Here is a 19,965-nt window from a genome sequence, read left to right on the forward strand (position 1 = left end):
TATCTTTTAAAAAAAAATTATTAATGTACAAATATTTACTCTGAGTAAACAGTATTTAATTTATATTGAATAAAATACAATTATTATTTATGAAATATAAAAATTTATGTTGGCTTAACTAAATTTTCAAGAAAGAAATTTTTCCATTATTTTTGCTTAAAAAGTAGAAGATTTTTGAAATAAAACTAATTTTAATTTTAAAATTTTTAACATCTTCATTTTTTTATATATTTTAAATTAATATTAGTTATCATCACAATCCTGTTAAAAGTGTAATCCCAGATGCTTAACTTGCTAATTTAATCCTGAAAATTGCACATCTTGTAAATACAAAGACTAAAATCTTCCAACTTGCGATTGTAATGACTCTAAATATTTTTTAAATCAAAACTTTGAATGTTAGCCATGCTCATACAAATGCAAAACATGTTAAAATTATTCTAATTATTGCACAAGCTGTAATGAAAATAGATTGCTTCCTTTTTGTGATTGTGATTCTCAATATGAAGAAATTAATAAATAGTGCTAATAAATTGTATGTGATAAAAAATGCTTAAAATGTGAATTTTCATCATCTAACTGTTTGCTGTGTAATACTGGTAGAATCAATCCCCCAGAATGTAATTGCTAAAATAATTACAGACCAAATTTATCAGATGGAACCTGCACAGAATGTCCCTCTGGCTAGTATTATGATTCAAATAGTTAGTTATGCTAATCTTGCATTTTACCATGCTTAAAATGTGTAAGTAAATCCAATTAGTGCTTAATTTGTTAAGATGGTTTTCAATTAAAGCAAAATTTATGTACTTGTCCTAATGGTAATTCTGTAGCGTTACTAAGTAATGGCTAATATGGATGCTTATAAGGCATGGAAGTTAACTTGAATGTGAGTTTATAAAATGGATTTTATTATCTTAATTTTATCTTTGATTAAAGTATTAAATAATTAGCTGCAATTTATTTATAAGATATCAAAAAATTAATTAATTTAAGTTTTTCTGAAATCCCAATTGATTGTTTTTCTATTGATGAACCTCTAATATAGGGAAATAAGCTCAGAGTAAAATTAAATATATTGAAAAGCTTTTAAAGTATAAGAGGGTTAATTCGTTTCATAGATTGCTCTTAATTTATTAGTGTTTCTGAAAAATATGTTCTTGACATAAAGTATTAAATAAATACTTTAAGTTTTGAAATAGGGCCATTTCTTTTTCAATACTAAGAAGTATAGAATCCACAGCTAAATCAAATGAAAGACTATTTAGTTTAAAATTCAGCAGCAAAGTAAGTTTTTCAGTAATTCTAGTTTATACTTTACCTACTAAATACTGCATAGCCAACTGTTCTACCTTTACTGCTAAAAATGCAATTTCCTCCAAACCTTTATTAATTCTATTAAGTAGTAGGTTTATTGATATATCCCGATGTATCAGATTATTAGTCAAATAATTACAAAGAATCATTTCAGCTTTTTTATTTAGATTTAAATAAATCAGAAGTCTATATATCTAATAATGATATTTTCAAAAGAATAGGTTTTAGCAATAGCTGTTTAGTCAATTTGTAAGGGGTATTTTTAAAATACTTTTTTTTACTTTTAATTTTTATGATAGCTTCATTTAATTTCAATTATTACAAAAACAATAAGCTAAGATTAAGTATTGGAAAGATTATGGTTTTTTTGTGTTAAAGAATAAATTAAGAAAATGAGTCTAACACTCTTTTAATTTTAGTATCTTTTTTAGTCTAATTTGTTAACAATGATTTAACTATTTGGGCTGTTAGATATGGTTTTTATATAGGTTTCTTATTAATCACTGTTATGGTTTCATCGATAACTTATAATTATTATTAGATTTCATAAAAAAAATAATTAAATGAAGATGATTTTTCTTTTAAGTTAATTGAAAGGATAAACAATAATGATAAAAATAAATTTCATAGATTATACTTCATCTTATAGTAATTAAAAAAATATTTAATTATTTTAGTATTATTTTTTCTATAAAATTTCCCTATTACTATATGTGCAATTAACGGAGCTATTTTATTATTATCAGGATATTAGACAATTAGATTTAAGCCTTACAAGTTTTTATTAAGTAGAAATATCAAGATTATAGGAGAATTTGTATTTTCATCAATATGGTTTTTACATATTTTTATTATAATCATAGAGAAAAAGTTATATGAATAGACTGTTTTTGATGAAAAAACAATAGATATGTACATCAAATTAGGATATGTCATAATAGCTTTATTATTGTTTTTTAATATACTTTTTGTAATAGAAATACTACTTCAGTGCTATCTATTTATAAAAACTAAATTATCAGAAAGATAAAATGGTTCCTCCTCATAATAAAATCTTAATCGTAAGTAGATTCTGGATGAAAATAATTAAATAAGATTATTAAAAAATAAATTAAAAAAATGATGAATAATCTAAACTCTAAAATGATTTTTAGTTAAAAGAGAATTAAGAAGTAAATAAGTTAATTATATATTACTTATATTGTTTATCTTTATATATATATATAAATAGCTTTATAATAAATAAATTTATTTTTTATAATTTATCATCTATCTTCTATTTATTAATCTTTTTTTAAATAAATATTTAAAGAAAAAATTTCATATTTTTTTATGTGAGAAATATCCATAAATCAATATGTATGTAGGTCACTATTGTTAGTAATATAATAATTACTTAATTTTAAATTTCTTAAAAAATTTATTTAAAGTAATTAATACCTTTGTATGTATAAATAATTCTTAAGCGATACTAAATTTTCTAAAAAATATTAGTTATATTCTATATATTTTTTAAATTATTGCCTTTTATTAATATTTATTTTTTTATTTTTGCAATCTTTTTTTAATATTATTTTTCATTGAATTTTTTTTTGTTTCTTCAATTTAATTATTTCTAATTAATTTATTTTTTATAATTTTATAATAATTTATTTATAGATTTTTTTTTTTAAGACAAAAAGAATAATTCTTGATCAAAATTTATATTTTTTTAATACAATTAAAAAATTTTTTTTGTTAAGAATGAAAAAAAACATATGATTTATATTTATGGAACCTTGATGCATATTAATTCTTTTTTTAAAAAATATTATTTATTTTTTTAATAATAATTATCTTTTATTAAATTTGTAGGGTGCTCTTTAATTTATCTTTATGTACTAAGAAATTATTAAAAAACAAAATAGGTAATTCTTTATTTTGAAATTAGTTCATTTTGTACTATCTTTATATTAAATTTTTATGAAATAATTATTTTAGCTCTAAAACATAAAAATTAATTAAAATATTTCAAATAAAAAAATTATTTAAAATTAATGAAAATACAAGAAAGTACAGAAAATTTTCTAAATAAATGAAAAAAATACAATTTCTTGAAAATTTTAATTAATTTGTAAAAATATTGTAAAGTAATTTATACTATCTAGAGCATTTAATTGAAAATATAAAATTTAAAAAGTATCACATTTTGGGTATTTACTCAGTAAATATCTAATTTGTATTTTTTAAGTTGTAATTGTATAAAATATGTATATAATCCAAGAAATAGACTAAATCACCAAAATTTACTTAATAGATAATTTATTTTATTAAAATAAAAAATTTTAACATACTTAAACGGAAATAAAAACCTATTGGCAATATTTTTAGATTTCAATATTTGCTATTATATTTTGCTCATTATTTTTATCTAAAAATAAATAAATAAATGAATTTATTGGATGGTTAAAAAGGAAAATTTCTGTTTTTACAAGAAACCAGAAGTTGATTGGCTATGTTTTATAGAAAGAAAATCAAAAAAGGAAAAACAAATAAATGATTTTTACTTTTAGATTATTTAATCTGAAAAAAAAATTCATTATTAAATAATTGATGCGCTAAAAAAGTAGTAAGCAAACAAAAAAATAATAAATAAAAAGCAAAGATAAGAAAATGAAAGTGATGAGATACATTCTTATATACCTATTTCTTCACTCTAAACTATTATAAGTTTCATCAATTAACTTGAGTAGTGGCTAGTCTTAAATTATGAAGAATTTTGCATATACTCCATGCGATCCTATCTATATTTCATAGTAAAAGCAATTCATATACTATGGAATTAATTTGCTTCCCATTGATGATTTACCCTACATTACTAGTTTCAGCATTTCAGGATGGTTTCTTTTTAGATAAGAATACATTTAAAAGTATGATATCCTAACTGTGTTTGAGAATACTAGCACTTTTTTATTCAAAATTTAATAAAATTTCCTTGTTTAGTAGGTTAGATCTACTCTTTCAGATTCTTCATAAGTTTTTTCTTAAAGCGTTCCATTTTTTTAATTTTCATTATAAAATTGGTATTTCTGCTAGTTCAATTTAGAATACAACTAAGATAAAAGCACGATGTACTTAAAATCTTATATCTATTAATCATAAACAGTATATTTATATTCTTTTCAATAATCTTCAAGAAATAGTTTCTTTTAGAGCAGTGGTTTAATTTTTAATTTAGGTAATAGCTAAGGAGGAACAAGTATTTCTCCTAGCTGCACTTTTCTAAAGTAAGTATATTTGTATTGGAATGTAAACCAGTAAAGTGCATTTTAGCTAAAATATGATTAAGCTTCTATGGACACCTTTATATTTTGGAGCTATGAATTTGCATATACCCAAAAAAATAATAATTATTTGATAGAAGACATTCCACCTGGAAATAAGCTTCCGCTATCATTTTAATTAGCTTCTAACTTTTAAATTACAAACAATTAGTTTATCTAAACAGATTATATTAATTGCAAAGAATTGAATGGATTTGTTATTTCTTTTCATTTTAAATTAGATGCATCTACTAACTTATCTGGTGGAAATAAGATCTACTTAGTAAAATTTGTGCAATTAAAAAATATTATGTAAATCTCTGTTGTAAACGGAGCATTAAATTTTTCTGGTGTTAAAGTGCCAAATGTTTAATTTAATCGTTGGAATTAACTTACAATAATTTATAAATAATTTGATTATTAAATCAAAGTAATTCTTATAGTGAATGATAATTCATAATTTACGGAATCGTAATATTTATCTTATTAACTATTAACACAAATTCAGTTTGGGGATTAATTAAATAACAATGTAATTCTATTTTTAGCTCACTTGAGATATTACAAAGGATTTTATTTTATAGATAACTCTTCATGTTTTCTATAAGGCTCTAAATCAGATAATTCTTGTATTATTTGTAAAGGTGAATACTTAATTGATTATTAAAATAATTTCACATGCGTAAAACCATCAAGCATTAATTATAGTACACTAATAGACAGTGTGAGAGATTGGTATCCTAAATAATTCTAGTGCTAATAAGATATGATACTTGATAGATAAACTGGAATATGTAAATGTAGACATTAATTCTATAGAAAAGGAGATTAATGTTACTAATGCAAAAATTATTGCTAAGGCTGTATTGACGCTAATACATGTATATAAATGGATCCTAATAGAATGTAAAATGGTGCTTGCAAGGCTGATTATTTTGATGATGGCTATTCCTGCTTACTAGTTAAATTTAACATAGATTCTCTATAAAATTTTTATAAAACTTTGTTTATTTAATAAGCTGGAGGAGTTTGTAACTAAAATCCAGACCCATCTACATAAGTAACATATCCTATATTAAGAATAATAACAAAAGTTGGTTAGCTATTTGCTTTTTAATTTAAAATTATAACACCTGAAGCATATTCGTGCCTTGCTTACTTAGCAGATAACTTAGGTAATGAAGTTTTCACAGTAATGTTCAAGACACAGACAGTTACCTCACCTTGGGGAACAACTGGTTCTATTTCATATTACTATGTTGCTTTCTTAGCAAATGGCATTTTTTTGTAATAGGTTTTAATAAACAAAGATGATTATACATGGATAGGAATTTATACAACATATGATTATGTTATTTTTTTTATTAATACTAACGGATAATAACTTCAAACTCAAGCTTATGACGTAACTAGCCAATTTTCTTCAATAGATTTCAGTTAAAAATTTACTTTATGTGTAGGGTAGTGTAAATCTAAATATTAAACTTCTACAACTTTTATATGCGCTGACTTTTAATTTTTTCAAATAATATACATTATACAATACCCAGAAGATATTAGATAGATGTAAAATTTAATAGCTCTTTAAACAATTGTAGCCTTTTCATTTACAGTAAATTTTGAAAGCATTAAATTTACTAATTAGTTTAATGATTAAAATACAGGCGCAAAACTTAATATTTCAGCAAATCCAAATAATACTTTTTTTGATAGGTTTAAAGGAATTCTGTTCTCGCCATAAAATTCAGGATAAATTTCTAATTTGTCTCTTTAAAATAGAATACCAACAATTTCAGTAAGTATATTTATACAAGAAATTACTTATCAAGTTTAAATCTTAAAATTGATCTAAGCATCTAATTTATAGTTGGAATATTACATAGTTCCCTACGGGACTAGAGCTTTCATAAGAATTTGCTACAATGATTTACAATATTTCTATAATTCAAAGTGTTAAGATACAGTTTACTCAATGCTATTTTTGAATTAACCTAATACACTTTAAATCATTTATAGAAATAGAAGTCCTTATTTTAGTGATATATTTATTTAAGAGTTTGAAATAATCTGTAATTACTAAATTGAAATTATGACATTCACTAATTCTCGTTTATCTCCTATTATCACAGATACACTTTTCTTATTCTAATAAACTAATGAATAAAATTCTGGAAATTTTCTTATTTACTTAAATCAAATTGAAATTCATGTAGGAGACGGCTCCTATTATGAAGATATATCTAATTATAAACCGTGCTTTCTATTAAAGAATGTTTATGATATGAAGTGCCTAATCTTAAAAAGTGGGTTTTTGTTTTATAATAATGTTATAATAACACAATAAGATTGTCTTTCATACTCATAATATTTAGGAACTCTACATGTAATTAACTACTCAGCTCAGCAATGCATAGATACGAAACTTACAAATTTATGTATCGAAATCTATAGTTAAAGCTAAAATATCAAGTGTAAAACTTGCAAATATCCAAATTCAGATCCAAATAATAATTGCTTGTGCCCATCAGGAATGTTTTTGGATGTAAATTATTATTATTTTTTTTTAATTTAAAATTAATCCCACTTTTTTTTTACTAAGTTTTATAATATTTTAATAATTTTTAGAATTGTAAATTTAAAAGATTTTTAAAATTTTTTATTTAATTGATTTAAAAAAAATGTTATTTTTGTTCTTATCAAACTTGTCTATGATTAATTAAATTTAATTTTACACTTTTGCAAATAGTCGACTACTTTGTCCTGTTAAAAATGTAACCCGTACTGTTTAACTTGCAAAACTTCAAGTGACAATTGTACTTCTTGCTTATATCCAGATTAAGCACCTCCCCAATGCAATTGCATTTAAAAAAATATGTATTTAGATACAAGTCACATATGCTAATATTGCTCTTATAAATGCCTATCATGTGAATTTTAATCTGATTTATGCACATAGTGCGGATTCTATAGAGAGACACCTCCATTATGTAATTGTAGCCCATAATACTAAGAGATTAACTAAATATGTTACCCATTAATTTGTGATACAAAGTGTGAAAGCTGCTCAAATACTTCATCAAATTGTGCTACTTGCAAATAAGGTAGAATTTAACCTCCTAACTGTGTCTGTGATATAAATTATATAGAAAATTTATTTGATGGCACTTGCGTTCCTTGCCCTTAAGGATAATTTTATGACTCAAAATAATAAGCGTGCATAGCTTGTATTGCACCTTGTAAATCGTGTTCTGGCTAAGCAAATTACTGCTTAGAATGCTATGAAGGTTTTATAGAAGAAAAAAATGATTGTAAATGTTAAGAAGGATTCTCAGTAGCTAAAATTTAAAATAACAAATATGATTGTTTGAAAAATATGGGAGTAAGTCTAAATATTGTTTATTCTAAGTCATCTTACTATCTTAACTTTAAATTTGATTTAGATATTGAAAATATAAGTAGCTACTATCAATAAAATATTGATAAACTAATAAATTTATATTTTTAAGAAATTCCATCAAATTTATATTCCATAAGCAATCCAACTATTTCAGGAAATACACTTATTGTGAAGATAAATATTATGAAAAGTTTCCAAACTTTGTCAGGTAAAGTTAAATTTTTTGACACAAGTTAAATTGTTGATGTTTCAAAGAATTATGTTCTTGATAGAATATATTAAATAAATCCACTTTCTTTTACTATTGGACCTTTCGTATTTAAAGAATCTACTCTAGGTTCTGGGTTTATTAACTAAGTTTTAGATAATTTAGAATATCAAAACGCAGGTGTAAATAAAATAGCTTAAGAGTATTAGTTAATCTTATATCTTATAAATACAGCTTAACCAACTTTGCTTTTTTTCCTTTTAAAGGCTCAGTATCCTCCTAATTTATATAAATTCTATTAAGTCTTCGGAAAGCTAATTTTTCCAGAAATAGTTGATTATTAGTTATAAAATTATAAACAGCAATTCCAATACTTATATATGGACTTAAATAATACTGAAGTTTATTTAGCCAACAACTAAATTTACAAAAGATTAGGATTTTCAAATAGCTTTTTAATAAATGCTTAAGGAGTTATAAATAAATATATTTTAATCTTATTTTTAATCCTAACAATTTAATCAATAATTAATATCTTTTTTTTTTAAATTTCAAATGATAAAATGTAAAAATTAGAATCTTATAAATCTAAAATTATTTAAAGAATAAATTCAGAGAATGATACAAATTTAATACTTCTTTTGACATCTATATTTGCTCAATTTACTTTTATAGATTAATCTGTTTGGTCTATTAGATATGGATTTTATATTAGCTTAATCTTTATATTTATATTTGCAATATCGTTTTCTGTAAACTTTAAAGAAATAAACACTAAAAAATGCTACTCTGAGAGTGATTTCAGCTTTTAATTCACTGAAAGATTAGTATTTTTTTATCATAAAATTCGTAGAAATTACTTTTTGATTTAGCTATTTAAAAAATATCTGCTTTCTTACTTATTATATTAACTATAAGAATTTCCTATCATTTTATGTGTAATAAACGGTATTATTATGTTAATATCAGCTATTTTAACTCATTTAAATAAACCTTACAAGGATAGAACAAGCAGGATTATTAAAATATTGGGTGAAATAATACAGGCAATTGTATGGTTTCTTCATATAGGAATAATACTTGTTGAGAAGAGCTTGTACTAAAATGTAATTTTAGACTAAGATTTAATTGATAAATACCTTAACTTGGGCTTTACTATTATAATTTTGTTAACATCCTTTAACATATTGTATATAATAGAGCTATTTCAACAAATATATACATTAATAATCAATTTTAGTAATAAAAATCATAAGAAATAAAATTATAATTTATATAAAAATGATACAGCTAATACAATTTAGTAGTTTAAAGGTTAATAACTAAGAAAAAGTTAATTTAAATTACCAAAAAAACTTAATAAAAAATTAACTAATCGAAATGAAAAAAAAACTGATACTTTTGAAATAAATAAATGAATTAAACTTACTTGTTTGAGAATTTTTATATTAATTTGAATATCATTTTCTTATTCTTTAAACAAAATTATTATATCTGGATTTATTTTCTATTTAAATATTTAATTAATTAATAACTTACCTTAAATATTCTACTATAAGCCACACAGATTTTAGAAAATAAAAAAATTTTTTTGTGGCTAAAAATGGAAATAAAAACCTATTGGAAAGAATTAATTTTAATCTTTAAAAATTTTAGATTACAATAAATATTTTTTATTACACATTAATATTATCTAAAAATAAATTAATATATATATTGATTTATTGGACGGTCAAAAAGGAAAATTTCTGTTTTTACAAGAAATTAGAAATTTATTGGCTACATTTTATAGAAAGAAAATCATTAAAAGGAAAAATAAATAAGTAAATAAATGATTCTTACTTTAAGATTATTTAATCTGGAAAAAAAAAATTCATGATTAAAAAAGAATTTATGCACTAAAAAAGTAATAATTAAAGTAGTGAGCAAACAAAAAAATAATAATAAATTTGAGTCGTAAATACTAAGTAAAGATAAGAAAATGAAAGTGATGAATTACATTCTTATATACCTATTACTACACTTTAAACTATTTGAAGCTTCATCAATTAACTCAAATAGTGGCTAATCCTAAATTGTGAAGGATTTTGCATATGCTCCATGCGATCCTAGCAATATTTAAGAGTAATTGGGATTCTCATATTATGGAATTAATTTGCTTCCCATTGATGATTTACCCTACATCACTAGTTTCAGCATTTCAGGATGGTTTCTTTTCAGATAAATTTACAACTAAAATTATGATATCCTAACTGTGTTTGAGAATACTAGCACTTTTTTATTCAAAATTTAATAAAATTTCCTTGCTCAGTAGGTTAGTTCTACTCTTTCAGATTCTTCATAAGTTTTTTCTAAAAGCAACTTGCTTTTTTAATTTTCATTATAAAATTGGTATTTCTGCTAGTTCAGTTTAGAGTACAACTAATAACAAAGCAAGATGTATTTAAAATCTTATATCTATTAATCATAAACCTAATATTTATATTCTTCTCTGTAGTTTACAAGAAGTAGTTCCTTTTAGAGCAGTGGTTTAATTTTTAATTTAGGTAATAGCTAAGGAGGATCAAATATTTCTCCTAGCTGTACTCTTTTAAAACAAGTTTATTTATATTGGAATGTAAACCAGTAAAGCGCATTTTAGCTAAAATATGATTAAGCTTCTATGGACACTTTTATATTTTGGAGCTACGACTTTGCATATACCCAACAAAATAAAGATTATTTTATAGAAGACATTCCACCTGGAAATAAGCTTCCGCTACCATTTAAATAAGCTTCTAGCTTTTAAATAATAAACAATTAATTTGTCTAAACAGATTATATTAATTGCAAAGAATAGAATGGATTTGTTATTTCTTTTCATTTTAAATTCGATGCATCTACAAACTTGTCTAATGGAATTACGATATACTTAGTAAAATTTGTGCAATTACAAAATTTAATGTAAATTTCTGTTGTAAACGGTGAATTAATCTTTTCTGGTATTTAGGTGCCAAATGTTTAATTTAATCGTTGGAATTAACTTACAATAATTTATAAACAATTTGGTAATTTAATCAAAGCAATTCTTATAGTGAATGACAGTTTATAATTTACAGAAATATAATTGTAATCTTATTTACTATTAACCCAAATTCAATTTGGGGATTAATTAAATAACAATATAATTCTATTTTTAGCTCACTTCAGATATTACAAAGGATTTTATTTTACAGATAACTCTTCATGCTTTCTATAGGGTTCTAAATCAGATAATTCTTGTATTATTTGTAAAAGTGATTACTTAATTGATTATTAAAATAATTTCACATGCATATAACCATCAAGCATTAATTATAGTACACTAATAGACAGTGTGAAAGATTGGTATCCTAAATAATTCTAGTGCTAATAAGATATGATACTTGATAGATAAACTGGAATATGTAAATGTAGACATTAATTTTATAGAAAAGGAGATTAATGCTACTAATGCAAAAATTATTGCTAAGGCTGTATTGATGCTAATACATGTATATAAATGGATCCTAATAGAATGTAAAATGGTGCTTGCAGCGCTGGTCATTTTGATGATGGCTATTCCTGCTTATTAATTAAATTTAACTTAGATAGTCAATAAAATTTTTATAGAACTTTGTTTATTTAATAAGCTGGAGGAGTTTGTAACTAAAATCCAGACCCATCTACATAAGTAACATATCCTATATTAAGAATATTAACAAAAGTTGGTTAGCTATTTGCTTTTTAATTTAAAATTATAACACCTGAAGCATATTCGTGCCTTGCTTACTTAGCAGATAACTTAGGTAATGAAGTTTTCACAGTAATGTTCAAGACACAGACAGTTACTTCACCTTGGGGAACAACTGGTTCTATTTCATATTACTATGTTGCTTTCTTAGCAAATGGCGTTGCTTTGTAATAGGTATTAATAAACAAAGATGATTATACATGGATAGGAATTTTTACAACATATGATTATGCTTTTTTTTATATTTATACTAACGGATAATAACTTCAAACTTAATTTCATGACGTAACTAGCCAATTTTCTTCAATAGATTTCAGTTAATAATTTACTTTATGCGTAGGGTAGTGTAGATCTAAATATTAAACTTCTACAAATTTTATATGTGCTGACTTTTAATTTTTTCAAATAATATACTATATACAATATCCAATAGATAATAGATAGATACAAAATTTGATAGCTCTTTAAACAATTGTAGCCTTTTCATTTACTGTAAATTTTGAAAGCATTAAATTTTCTAATTAGTTTTATGATTAAAATACAGGCGCAAAACTTAATATTTCAGCAAATCCAAATAATGCTTTTTTTGATAGGTTTAAAGGAATTCTGTTCTCGCCATAAAATTCAGGATAAATTTCTAATTTGTCTCTTTAAAATAGAATACCAACAATTTCAGTAAGTATATTTATACAAGAAATTACTTATCATGTTTAAATCTTAAAATTGGTATAACTAACTAATTTATAGTTGGAATATTACATAGTTCCCTACGGGACTAGAGCTTTCATAAGAATTTGCTACAATGATTTACAATATTTCTATAATTCAAAGTGTTAAGATACAGTTTACTCAATGCTATTTTTGAATTAACCTAATACACTTTAAATCATTTATAGAAATAAAAGTCCCTATTTTAGTGATATATTTATTTAAGAGTTTGAAATAATCTGTAATTACCAAGTTGAAATTATGACATTCACTAATTCTCGTTTATCTTCAATTACCACTGATACACTTTTTTTATTCGAACAAACACAAGATTAAAATTTTGGAAATTTTCTTATTTACTTAAATTAAATTGAAATTCATGTAGGAGACGGTTCCTATTATGAAGATATATCTAATTATAAACAGTGCTTTCTATTTAAGAATTTTTATGATATGAAGTGCATAGTCTTAAAAAGTGGCTTTTTGCTTTATAATAATGTTATAATAACACAATAAGATTGTCTTTCATACTCATAATATTTAGGAACTCTACATGTAATTAACTACTCAGCTCAGTAATGCATAGATACGAAACTTACAAATTTATGTATCGAAATCTATAGTTAAAGCTAAAATATCAAGTGTAAAACTTGCAAATATCCAAATGCAGATCCAAATAATAATTGTTTGTGCCCATCAGGAATGTTTTTTGATGTAAATTTTTATTTTTTTGTTTTAATTTAAAATTAAAATACTTTTTTTTAAGTCATTTAATTTTCAATTATTTTGAATGGCAAATTTCAAAGATTTTTAATAACTTTTATTTTATTGATTTAAATAAAAATAATATTTTTTAATTTATTTATAATAAATACATTTAATTTTACATTTTTGCAAATAGTCAACTACTTTATCATGTTAAAAATGTAACCCGTACTGTTTAACTTGCAAAACTTCAAGTGATAATTGTACTTCTTGCTTGTATACAGATTAAGCACCTCCTCAATGCAATTGCATTTAAAAAAATATGTATTTAGATACAAATCATGTATGCTAATATTGCTCTTATAAATGCCTATCATGTGAATTTTAATCTGATTTATGCACATAGTGCGGATATAATAGAGAGACACCTCCACTATGTAATTGCAGCCCATAATACTAAGAGATTAACTAAACATGCGAGCCATTAAGTTGTGATAAAAAGTGTGAAAGCTGCTAAAATAGTTCATAGAATTGTGCTACTTGCAAATAAGGTAGAATTTAACCTCCTAACTGTGTCTGTGATATAAATTATATAGAAAATTTATTTGATGGTACATGCGTTCCTTGTCCTTAAGGATAATTTTATGACTCAACATAATAAGCGTGCATAGCTTGTATTGCACCTTGTAAATCATGTGTTGGCTAAGCAAATAACTGCTTAGAATGCTAGGAAGGTTTCATATACGAAAAAAATGATTGTAAATGTTAAGAAGGATTCTCAGTAGCTAAAATTTAAAATAACAAATATGATTGTTTGAAAAATATGGGAGTAAGTCTAGATGTTATTTATTCTAAGTCATTATACTATCTTCACTTTAAATTTGATTTAGATATTGAAAATATAAGTAGCTACTATCAATAAAATATTGATAAACTAATAAATTTATATTTTTAAGAAATTCCATCAAATTTATATTCCATAAGCAATCCAACTGTTTCAGGAAATAAGCTTATTGTGAAGATAAATATTATGAAAAGTTTCCAAACTTTGTCTGGTAAAGTTAAATTTTTTGACACAAGTTAAATTGTTGATGTATCATAGAATTATGTTCTCGATAGAATATATTAAATAAATCCACTTTCTTTTACTATTGGACCTTTCGTATTTAATGAATCTACTCTAGGTTCTGGGTTTGTGAACTAAATTTTAGATAATTTAGAATACAAAAATGGAGGTGTAAATAAAATGGCTTAAGAGTATTAGTTAATCTTATATCTTATAAATACAGCTTAACCAACTTTGCTTTTTTTCCTTTTAAAGGCTCAGTATCCTCCTAATTTATATAAATTCTATTAGATCTTAGGAAAGCTAATTTTCCCAGAAATAGTTGATTACTAGTTGTAAAATTATAAACAGCAATTCCAATACTTATATATGGACTTAAATAATACTGAAGTTTATTTAGCTAACAATGGCATTTACAAAAGATTAGGATTTTCAAATAGCTTTTTAATAAATGCTTAAGGAGTTATAAATAAATATTTTTTAATCTTATTTTTAATCCTAGCAATTTAATCAATGGTTACTATATTTTATTTAAAAATTTCAAATGATAAAATATAAAAATTAGAATCTTATAAATCTAAAATTATTTAAAGAATAAATTCAGAGAATGATACAAATTTGATACTTCTTTTGACATCTATATTTGCTCAATTTACTTTTATAGATTAATCTGTTTGGTCTATTAGATATGGATTTTATATTAGCTTAATCTTTATATTTATATTTGCAATATCTTTTTCAGTAAACTTTAAAGAAATAAACACTAAAAAAAGCTACTTAGAGAGTGATTTCAGCTTTTAATTTACTGAAAGATTAGGATTTTGTTATCATAAAATTCGTAGAAATTACTTCTTAATTTAGTTATTTAAAAAATATCTGCTCTCATACTTATTATATTAACTATAAGAATTTCCTATAATTTTATGCTTAATAAATGGAACTATTATGTTACTATCAGCTATTATAACTCATTTAAATAAACCTTACAAAAGTAAAACTAGCAGGATTATTAAAATATTGGGTGAAATTATACAGGCATTTGTATGGTTTCTTCATATAGGAATAATACTTATTGAGAAGAGCTTGTACTAAAATGTAATTTTAGACTAAGATTTAATTGATAAATACCTTAACTTGGGCTTTACTATTATAATTTTGTTAACATTCTTTAACATATTGTATATAATAGAGCTATTTCTACAAATATATACATTAATAATAAATTTTAGTAACAAAAACCATAAAAAATAAAATTATACTTTATATAAAAATGATACAGCTAATTCAATTTAGTAGTTTAAAAGTAAATAAGCGTTTTTAAAAAAATAACTAGGAAAAAATTAATTTAAACTATCAAAAAAACTTAATAAAAAATTAACTAATGGAAATAAAGTAAAAACTGTTACTTTTGAAATAAATAAATGAATTAAACTAAACTTACTTATTTGAGAATTTTTATATTAATTTGAATATCATTTTGTTATTCTCTAAATAAAATTATTATATATGGCTGGATTTATTTTCTTTTAAGTATTTAATTAATAACTTATATTAAAAAAATATTTTATTAAATCCTAATACTGTCAAAAATAAATTTTGGAAATAAGTAATAAAATTTTTCTACATGGTTTTTTTTAAATACAAAATAAAGCATAACTAAAAAAAGAATTCTGAGAATAACTAACTATATTAATTATATAATTAGCAGAATCAGTTACCTTAGTTATTATTATCTTACTTTAAACAGTTAAGACAACCACTATTTATTTTATCAATATACTGATATTATTCACAAAATTGTTTACTTTTCATCTATAAAAATTTATTAATTATTAATAAATATTATGGATTATAATTCTTTATTTAGAATTTAAATAGAATCATCTTGAATGAAAAAGTAAAATATTTTCTGGATAATTAAATTTTATATACAAATAACTAATTATAATATTACATATTTACAATAAAATAATAATTTTTTTATTAGTTTTTATAAATAAATAAATGAATAAATCAAATTTATGCTTAGTTTTTCACTGGTTTGTTGTAGATCCTATGGGAGAAACAAATGTATGGAATTAAAATTTTCTGTGTATATCTGTTGAGAAATTCAATTCTATTGCATTTTCGTTTGGGATTCTTGAATCATCACAATTAGTGTGAATAGAGGTGTTTTCGGGTATGAAAATTAAAGAAGGCCTCTTGTAAGCACTTATACTTCTTCTGCGAGCTTGCTGGATCATATTTTATTATGTTTAGTTATTTTATTAATTATTATGGTTTTCTACTATAGCAACTGATATGCTCTCTTCTTGTATAGGATGATCTGTGTTAAAGAATCTTTTTTTATGTGGGTCCATAAACTCTAACAATCTCTAGTCTAATTAATCTTTACTTCCTTTTTATTTAATGTTTTAAAAAGCGTAGTAGGCTTGCACACATTTTTGAAAGTAGCCTGATTCTTGCAGTAAAAACATATTATTCCACTATTCATAAAGATTGCCTTAATGTTTATCAAATAAAGATTAGTTAATATCAGTTGCAGTTGATGACTTTCTTCTTTTAATTTCTTCTCTTTTATTTAAATGAACAACAGGTCTTGGAAGATAATCAAATAATTTTCTTTAGTCATCATTTAAAAGAAGCATTTTTAACTTGTCTACTTCAATTAATTTTTTTAAAATAAAAATAATATCCATCCTTTCTCCAACCTTTCTCATAGAATTTTAAATTTATTTATTTTTGTCAAATTTAAAGCATCCACAAGTAATCTTATGTAAGAAATAGCAAATGTAATCTGCACACTTCATCTTCAGTGTTTGTTCATTAGATTTAAACAATTTTTTGAAAACGCTATCAAAATCCTCTTCCTGGTTTTTTTATAAGTCTTCATCTGTTTTTTTTAAATTTTGCTTAGAAGTTTTTTATTCACTCTTAATTGCAAGTTATTCTTCATTTTCTTTCTTGATATCTAATTTAGCCTTTTGGTTTTCTAAAGCTTCTAAATTTACTAAACTTTCTACTTCTTTTTGATCTTTATTTACTTTTTAGTAATTAAAACAAATTTTATGTAAAGTGGAAGAAATTAATTAAGGAAATTCATAAATAAAATATTTTTATTTTCATTTTAAAAATATAAATTTAATAAAAAATAATAATAAATTGAAGTACTTATAGCAGTTTTAAAGATGTTATGTATTAATTTTGTAGTAGATCTTCTACCCTTTCTTATTGGAATTTAGGATTCAGATTAATTATTTTCTTAACCTTTTAAAGATTTTGACTAATCTATTTAGCACAAATTAAATTTCTACTAATGAATGTTACACTGAGTCAATGAAACTCTATCTCCCCTCTATTTTGTAATCATTTATACTTTAGAATTATCAAGAATTGAAGATTTTAATTTTTATCTTTGGATCTAACTTTCGTTTAATTGTGGTTGTAATATAATACTTGCCTGAATATTTTAATTTTAGTGAGGATTATTTATCTTTTGTTCTTAGTTTTTTATAGAATTGACATCATTATGTTTTACAGTTTATAACTCTTTCATTTCAGTGGCTTGATGAGTATCATGATTTAAAGTGTGAGTATTATGGTGTTACTTTTTATCATCTTCATCTAGATCTGATTCGTCATCATCTTTGCTCGAGAAATTAAAAATTCTATTCACTATTTCTGTATTGAGAGAAAGCTTTACAAAAGGAGCACTCAAAAAAAAGAAAAACGAAAAAATAGCTTTCATAAATCCTCCAATAGTGCCTATGAAAATTTAAAGCTTTTAGTAAGATCTCTGTGATATTTTAAAAAAAAATAAATATTTTAATTATTGAAAAATTAATAAATCCAACTAACAAATTTAAATTAGTTAGTTAGTTAGTTAGTTTTTAACTAGTAATTAATTGATATAAACAGTTGGACTTGTAAGATTTCATGTTTATTAAATTAAACAAAATTTAAAAAAATGAAATGAACAGTTAAACAACATAAAATGAACCAAAAATTTAAATTATTTTAATGATAAAAATTACTTCATAAAGTATTCCCTTTGGCTCAACTGAGCTTTGAAAAAGAAAAAGAGGTTTGGTGTCTAGATCTTATCTTGGCTCAAAATAACTATTTGCTTAACAGAATGTAGGATATTTCTACTACTTGTAGTTTGTAGTGACGTAATTAGAATCAGTAAATATATAGGTTTCTGTGAAAATTAAAGTATACTGAGAAAATTAATTATTTTAAAGGTTTGAAGAAATGGTTCTTTTAAAAATCTAGTAAGGTTAATCGAAGTCGTTAGGACTAAACAGAAAATCAGTGAAATAAATCTTAATTTTAGTTTAATTCACTATTTCCAAAGTTTATTGCTACGAGTATAAGCATTTACTCGGAGAGCTTTGATCCTTTTAATCGCAATTTTCTACTTTAAATATAATGTTATTGAAAATATCATCTTCTATAGAGCCATACATTTTTAGCTTTTAAAATAGATCTATGTCTCTAATGCATAAAGCATTTCCTTTATTTAACTCAGACTAGAAAAGTGGGAGAGAGTTTTTAGTAAAATGATCAAGCGTGCATGGACTTAGTTATATTTCAAAGGTTGAAAGCTAGTTATTTTAAAACTATTAATTAAGAGCTGTCAGCTTAAAGATACCTTCTGGATTGATGTTCATCCCAGATTTAATATCTTAAAACACAATAGCAAATACAAAATCATGAGGTAATTCAAGCGAATTGTCCTACTTGTCAGTAAGCATTTCACTTCTCAATATACTAGGGTTGTTTTTATTGATAAGATCACTTAAACTCACATAAATTAAAACAGCTACTAATATAAATAGAACTATTGTAAGGAAAGATCCTAAATAAGTTTTATGAACTAAATGATCTTCAAATCCTAAATTTACTTGATGCCCAAAATTATCAATGTCTAACAACCACTTCTTTAGCTTTTTAACCCTCTTTTTTTTGTTTAGATGGAATAATTTTTCTGCAATTTACATTTATTCTATGGTATGATTTTAAATCTAACTCATTTTTTAAAGGTTTTTATATTCTACTTACACTCTTTTTTTTATATAATTTCTAAAATTAATTTGATTATTAAAATAAGATATCATACTGTAAAACTAATTTCGTATTATCAAATGATCAAATTTTTTAATTTTAATAAAATCTGATATTAAAGTAACTTTACTTACCACAATAATTAATTGACGAATCAATTAAACAATACTCCTAAGCAAATTTTTGATTGTTAAGTAAATAAATTTTATGTATAATCTATAATATTTTAATTCATTTTATTTATAATAAATTCTTTTTTCATAAAAATTATTTTAATTACATTTAAAATTTATTTCTTTAATAGCTTAAAAATAAATCAAACTTTTTGAATAATATTAATCTTTTCAGAATATTGTTTTACAATGTATTTTCCAATAATTATAAATCATTAAATAAAAAACATTGCCAAATCTCCTTTAAAATTAATTTAATTTATATATATCA

The 19,965-nt window shown here is 23.0% G+C and overlaps 4 protein-coding genes across 4 annotated transcripts in view; 3 read left to right on the forward strand and 1 right to left on the reverse strand. All coding sequences in view use genetic code 6, as the record gives it.

Annotated features, from left to right (window-relative positions):
* Window positions 1-887, forward strand: part of TTHERM_00944160 (bowman-birk serine protease inhibitor family protein) — a gene marked incomplete at both ends in the record, with an annotated part of 3,919 nt that extends 3,032 nt beyond the window's left edge. Inside the window, 2 exons of the mRNA XM_001026622.3 lie at window positions 1-51; window positions 248-887. The exon at window positions 1-51 is cut by the window's left edge and continues 3,032 nt beyond it. Of these exons, the coding sequence (XP_001026622.3) occupies window positions 1-51; window positions 248-887 (691 nt within the window). The remainder of the gene's footprint in view (window positions 52-247) is intronic.
* A 4,498-nt stretch (window positions 888-5,385) lies between these two features.
* TTHERM_00945160 (bowman-birk serine protease inhibitor family protein, putative) lies at window positions 5,386-8,561 on the forward strand (the record flags this gene model as incomplete). Its single annotated transcript, XM_001026623.3, has 3 exons — window positions 5,386-7,161; window positions 7,366-8,426; window positions 8,528-8,561. 3 exons carry the CDS (start codon window positions 5,386-5,388, stop codon window positions 8,559-8,561), a joined length of 2,871 nt encoding a protein of 956 aa, XP_001026623.3.
* Window positions 8,562-10,205: 1,644 nt separating this feature from the next.
* Window positions 10,206-15,065, forward strand: TTHERM_00945170 (bowman-birk serine protease inhibitor family protein; the record flags this gene model as incomplete). Its single annotated transcript, XM_001026624.3, has 7 exons — window positions 10,206-11,205; window positions 11,404-12,149; window positions 12,501-12,650; window positions 12,723-13,397; window positions 13,585-14,293; window positions 14,345-14,789; window positions 15,020-15,065. The coding sequence occupies 7 exons, from the start codon at window positions 10,206-10,208 to the stop codon at window positions 15,063-15,065; spliced, it is 3,771 nt and encodes a 1,256-aa protein (XP_001026624.3).
* A 1,422-nt stretch (window positions 15,066-16,487) lies between these two features.
* TTHERM_00945180 (transmembrane protein, putative) lies at window positions 16,488-19,490 on the reverse strand (the record flags this gene model as incomplete). The annotated part of the gene is made up of 3 exons (XM_001026625.1): window positions 16,488-17,497; window positions 17,626-18,250; window positions 18,489-19,490. 3 exons carry the CDS (start codon window positions 19,488-19,490, stop codon window positions 16,488-16,490), a joined length of 2,637 nt encoding a protein of 878 aa, XP_001026625.1.
* Window positions 19,491-19,965: the final 475 nt, after the last annotated feature.

The sequence above is a fragment of the Tetrahymena thermophila genome (genome assembly GCF_000189635.1).
Source record: "Tetrahymena thermophila SB210 genomic scaffold scf_8254006, whole genome shotgun sequence".
NCBI classification, from domain to species: Eukaryota; Ciliophora; class Oligohymenophorea; order Hymenostomatida; family Tetrahymenidae; genus Tetrahymena; species Tetrahymena thermophila.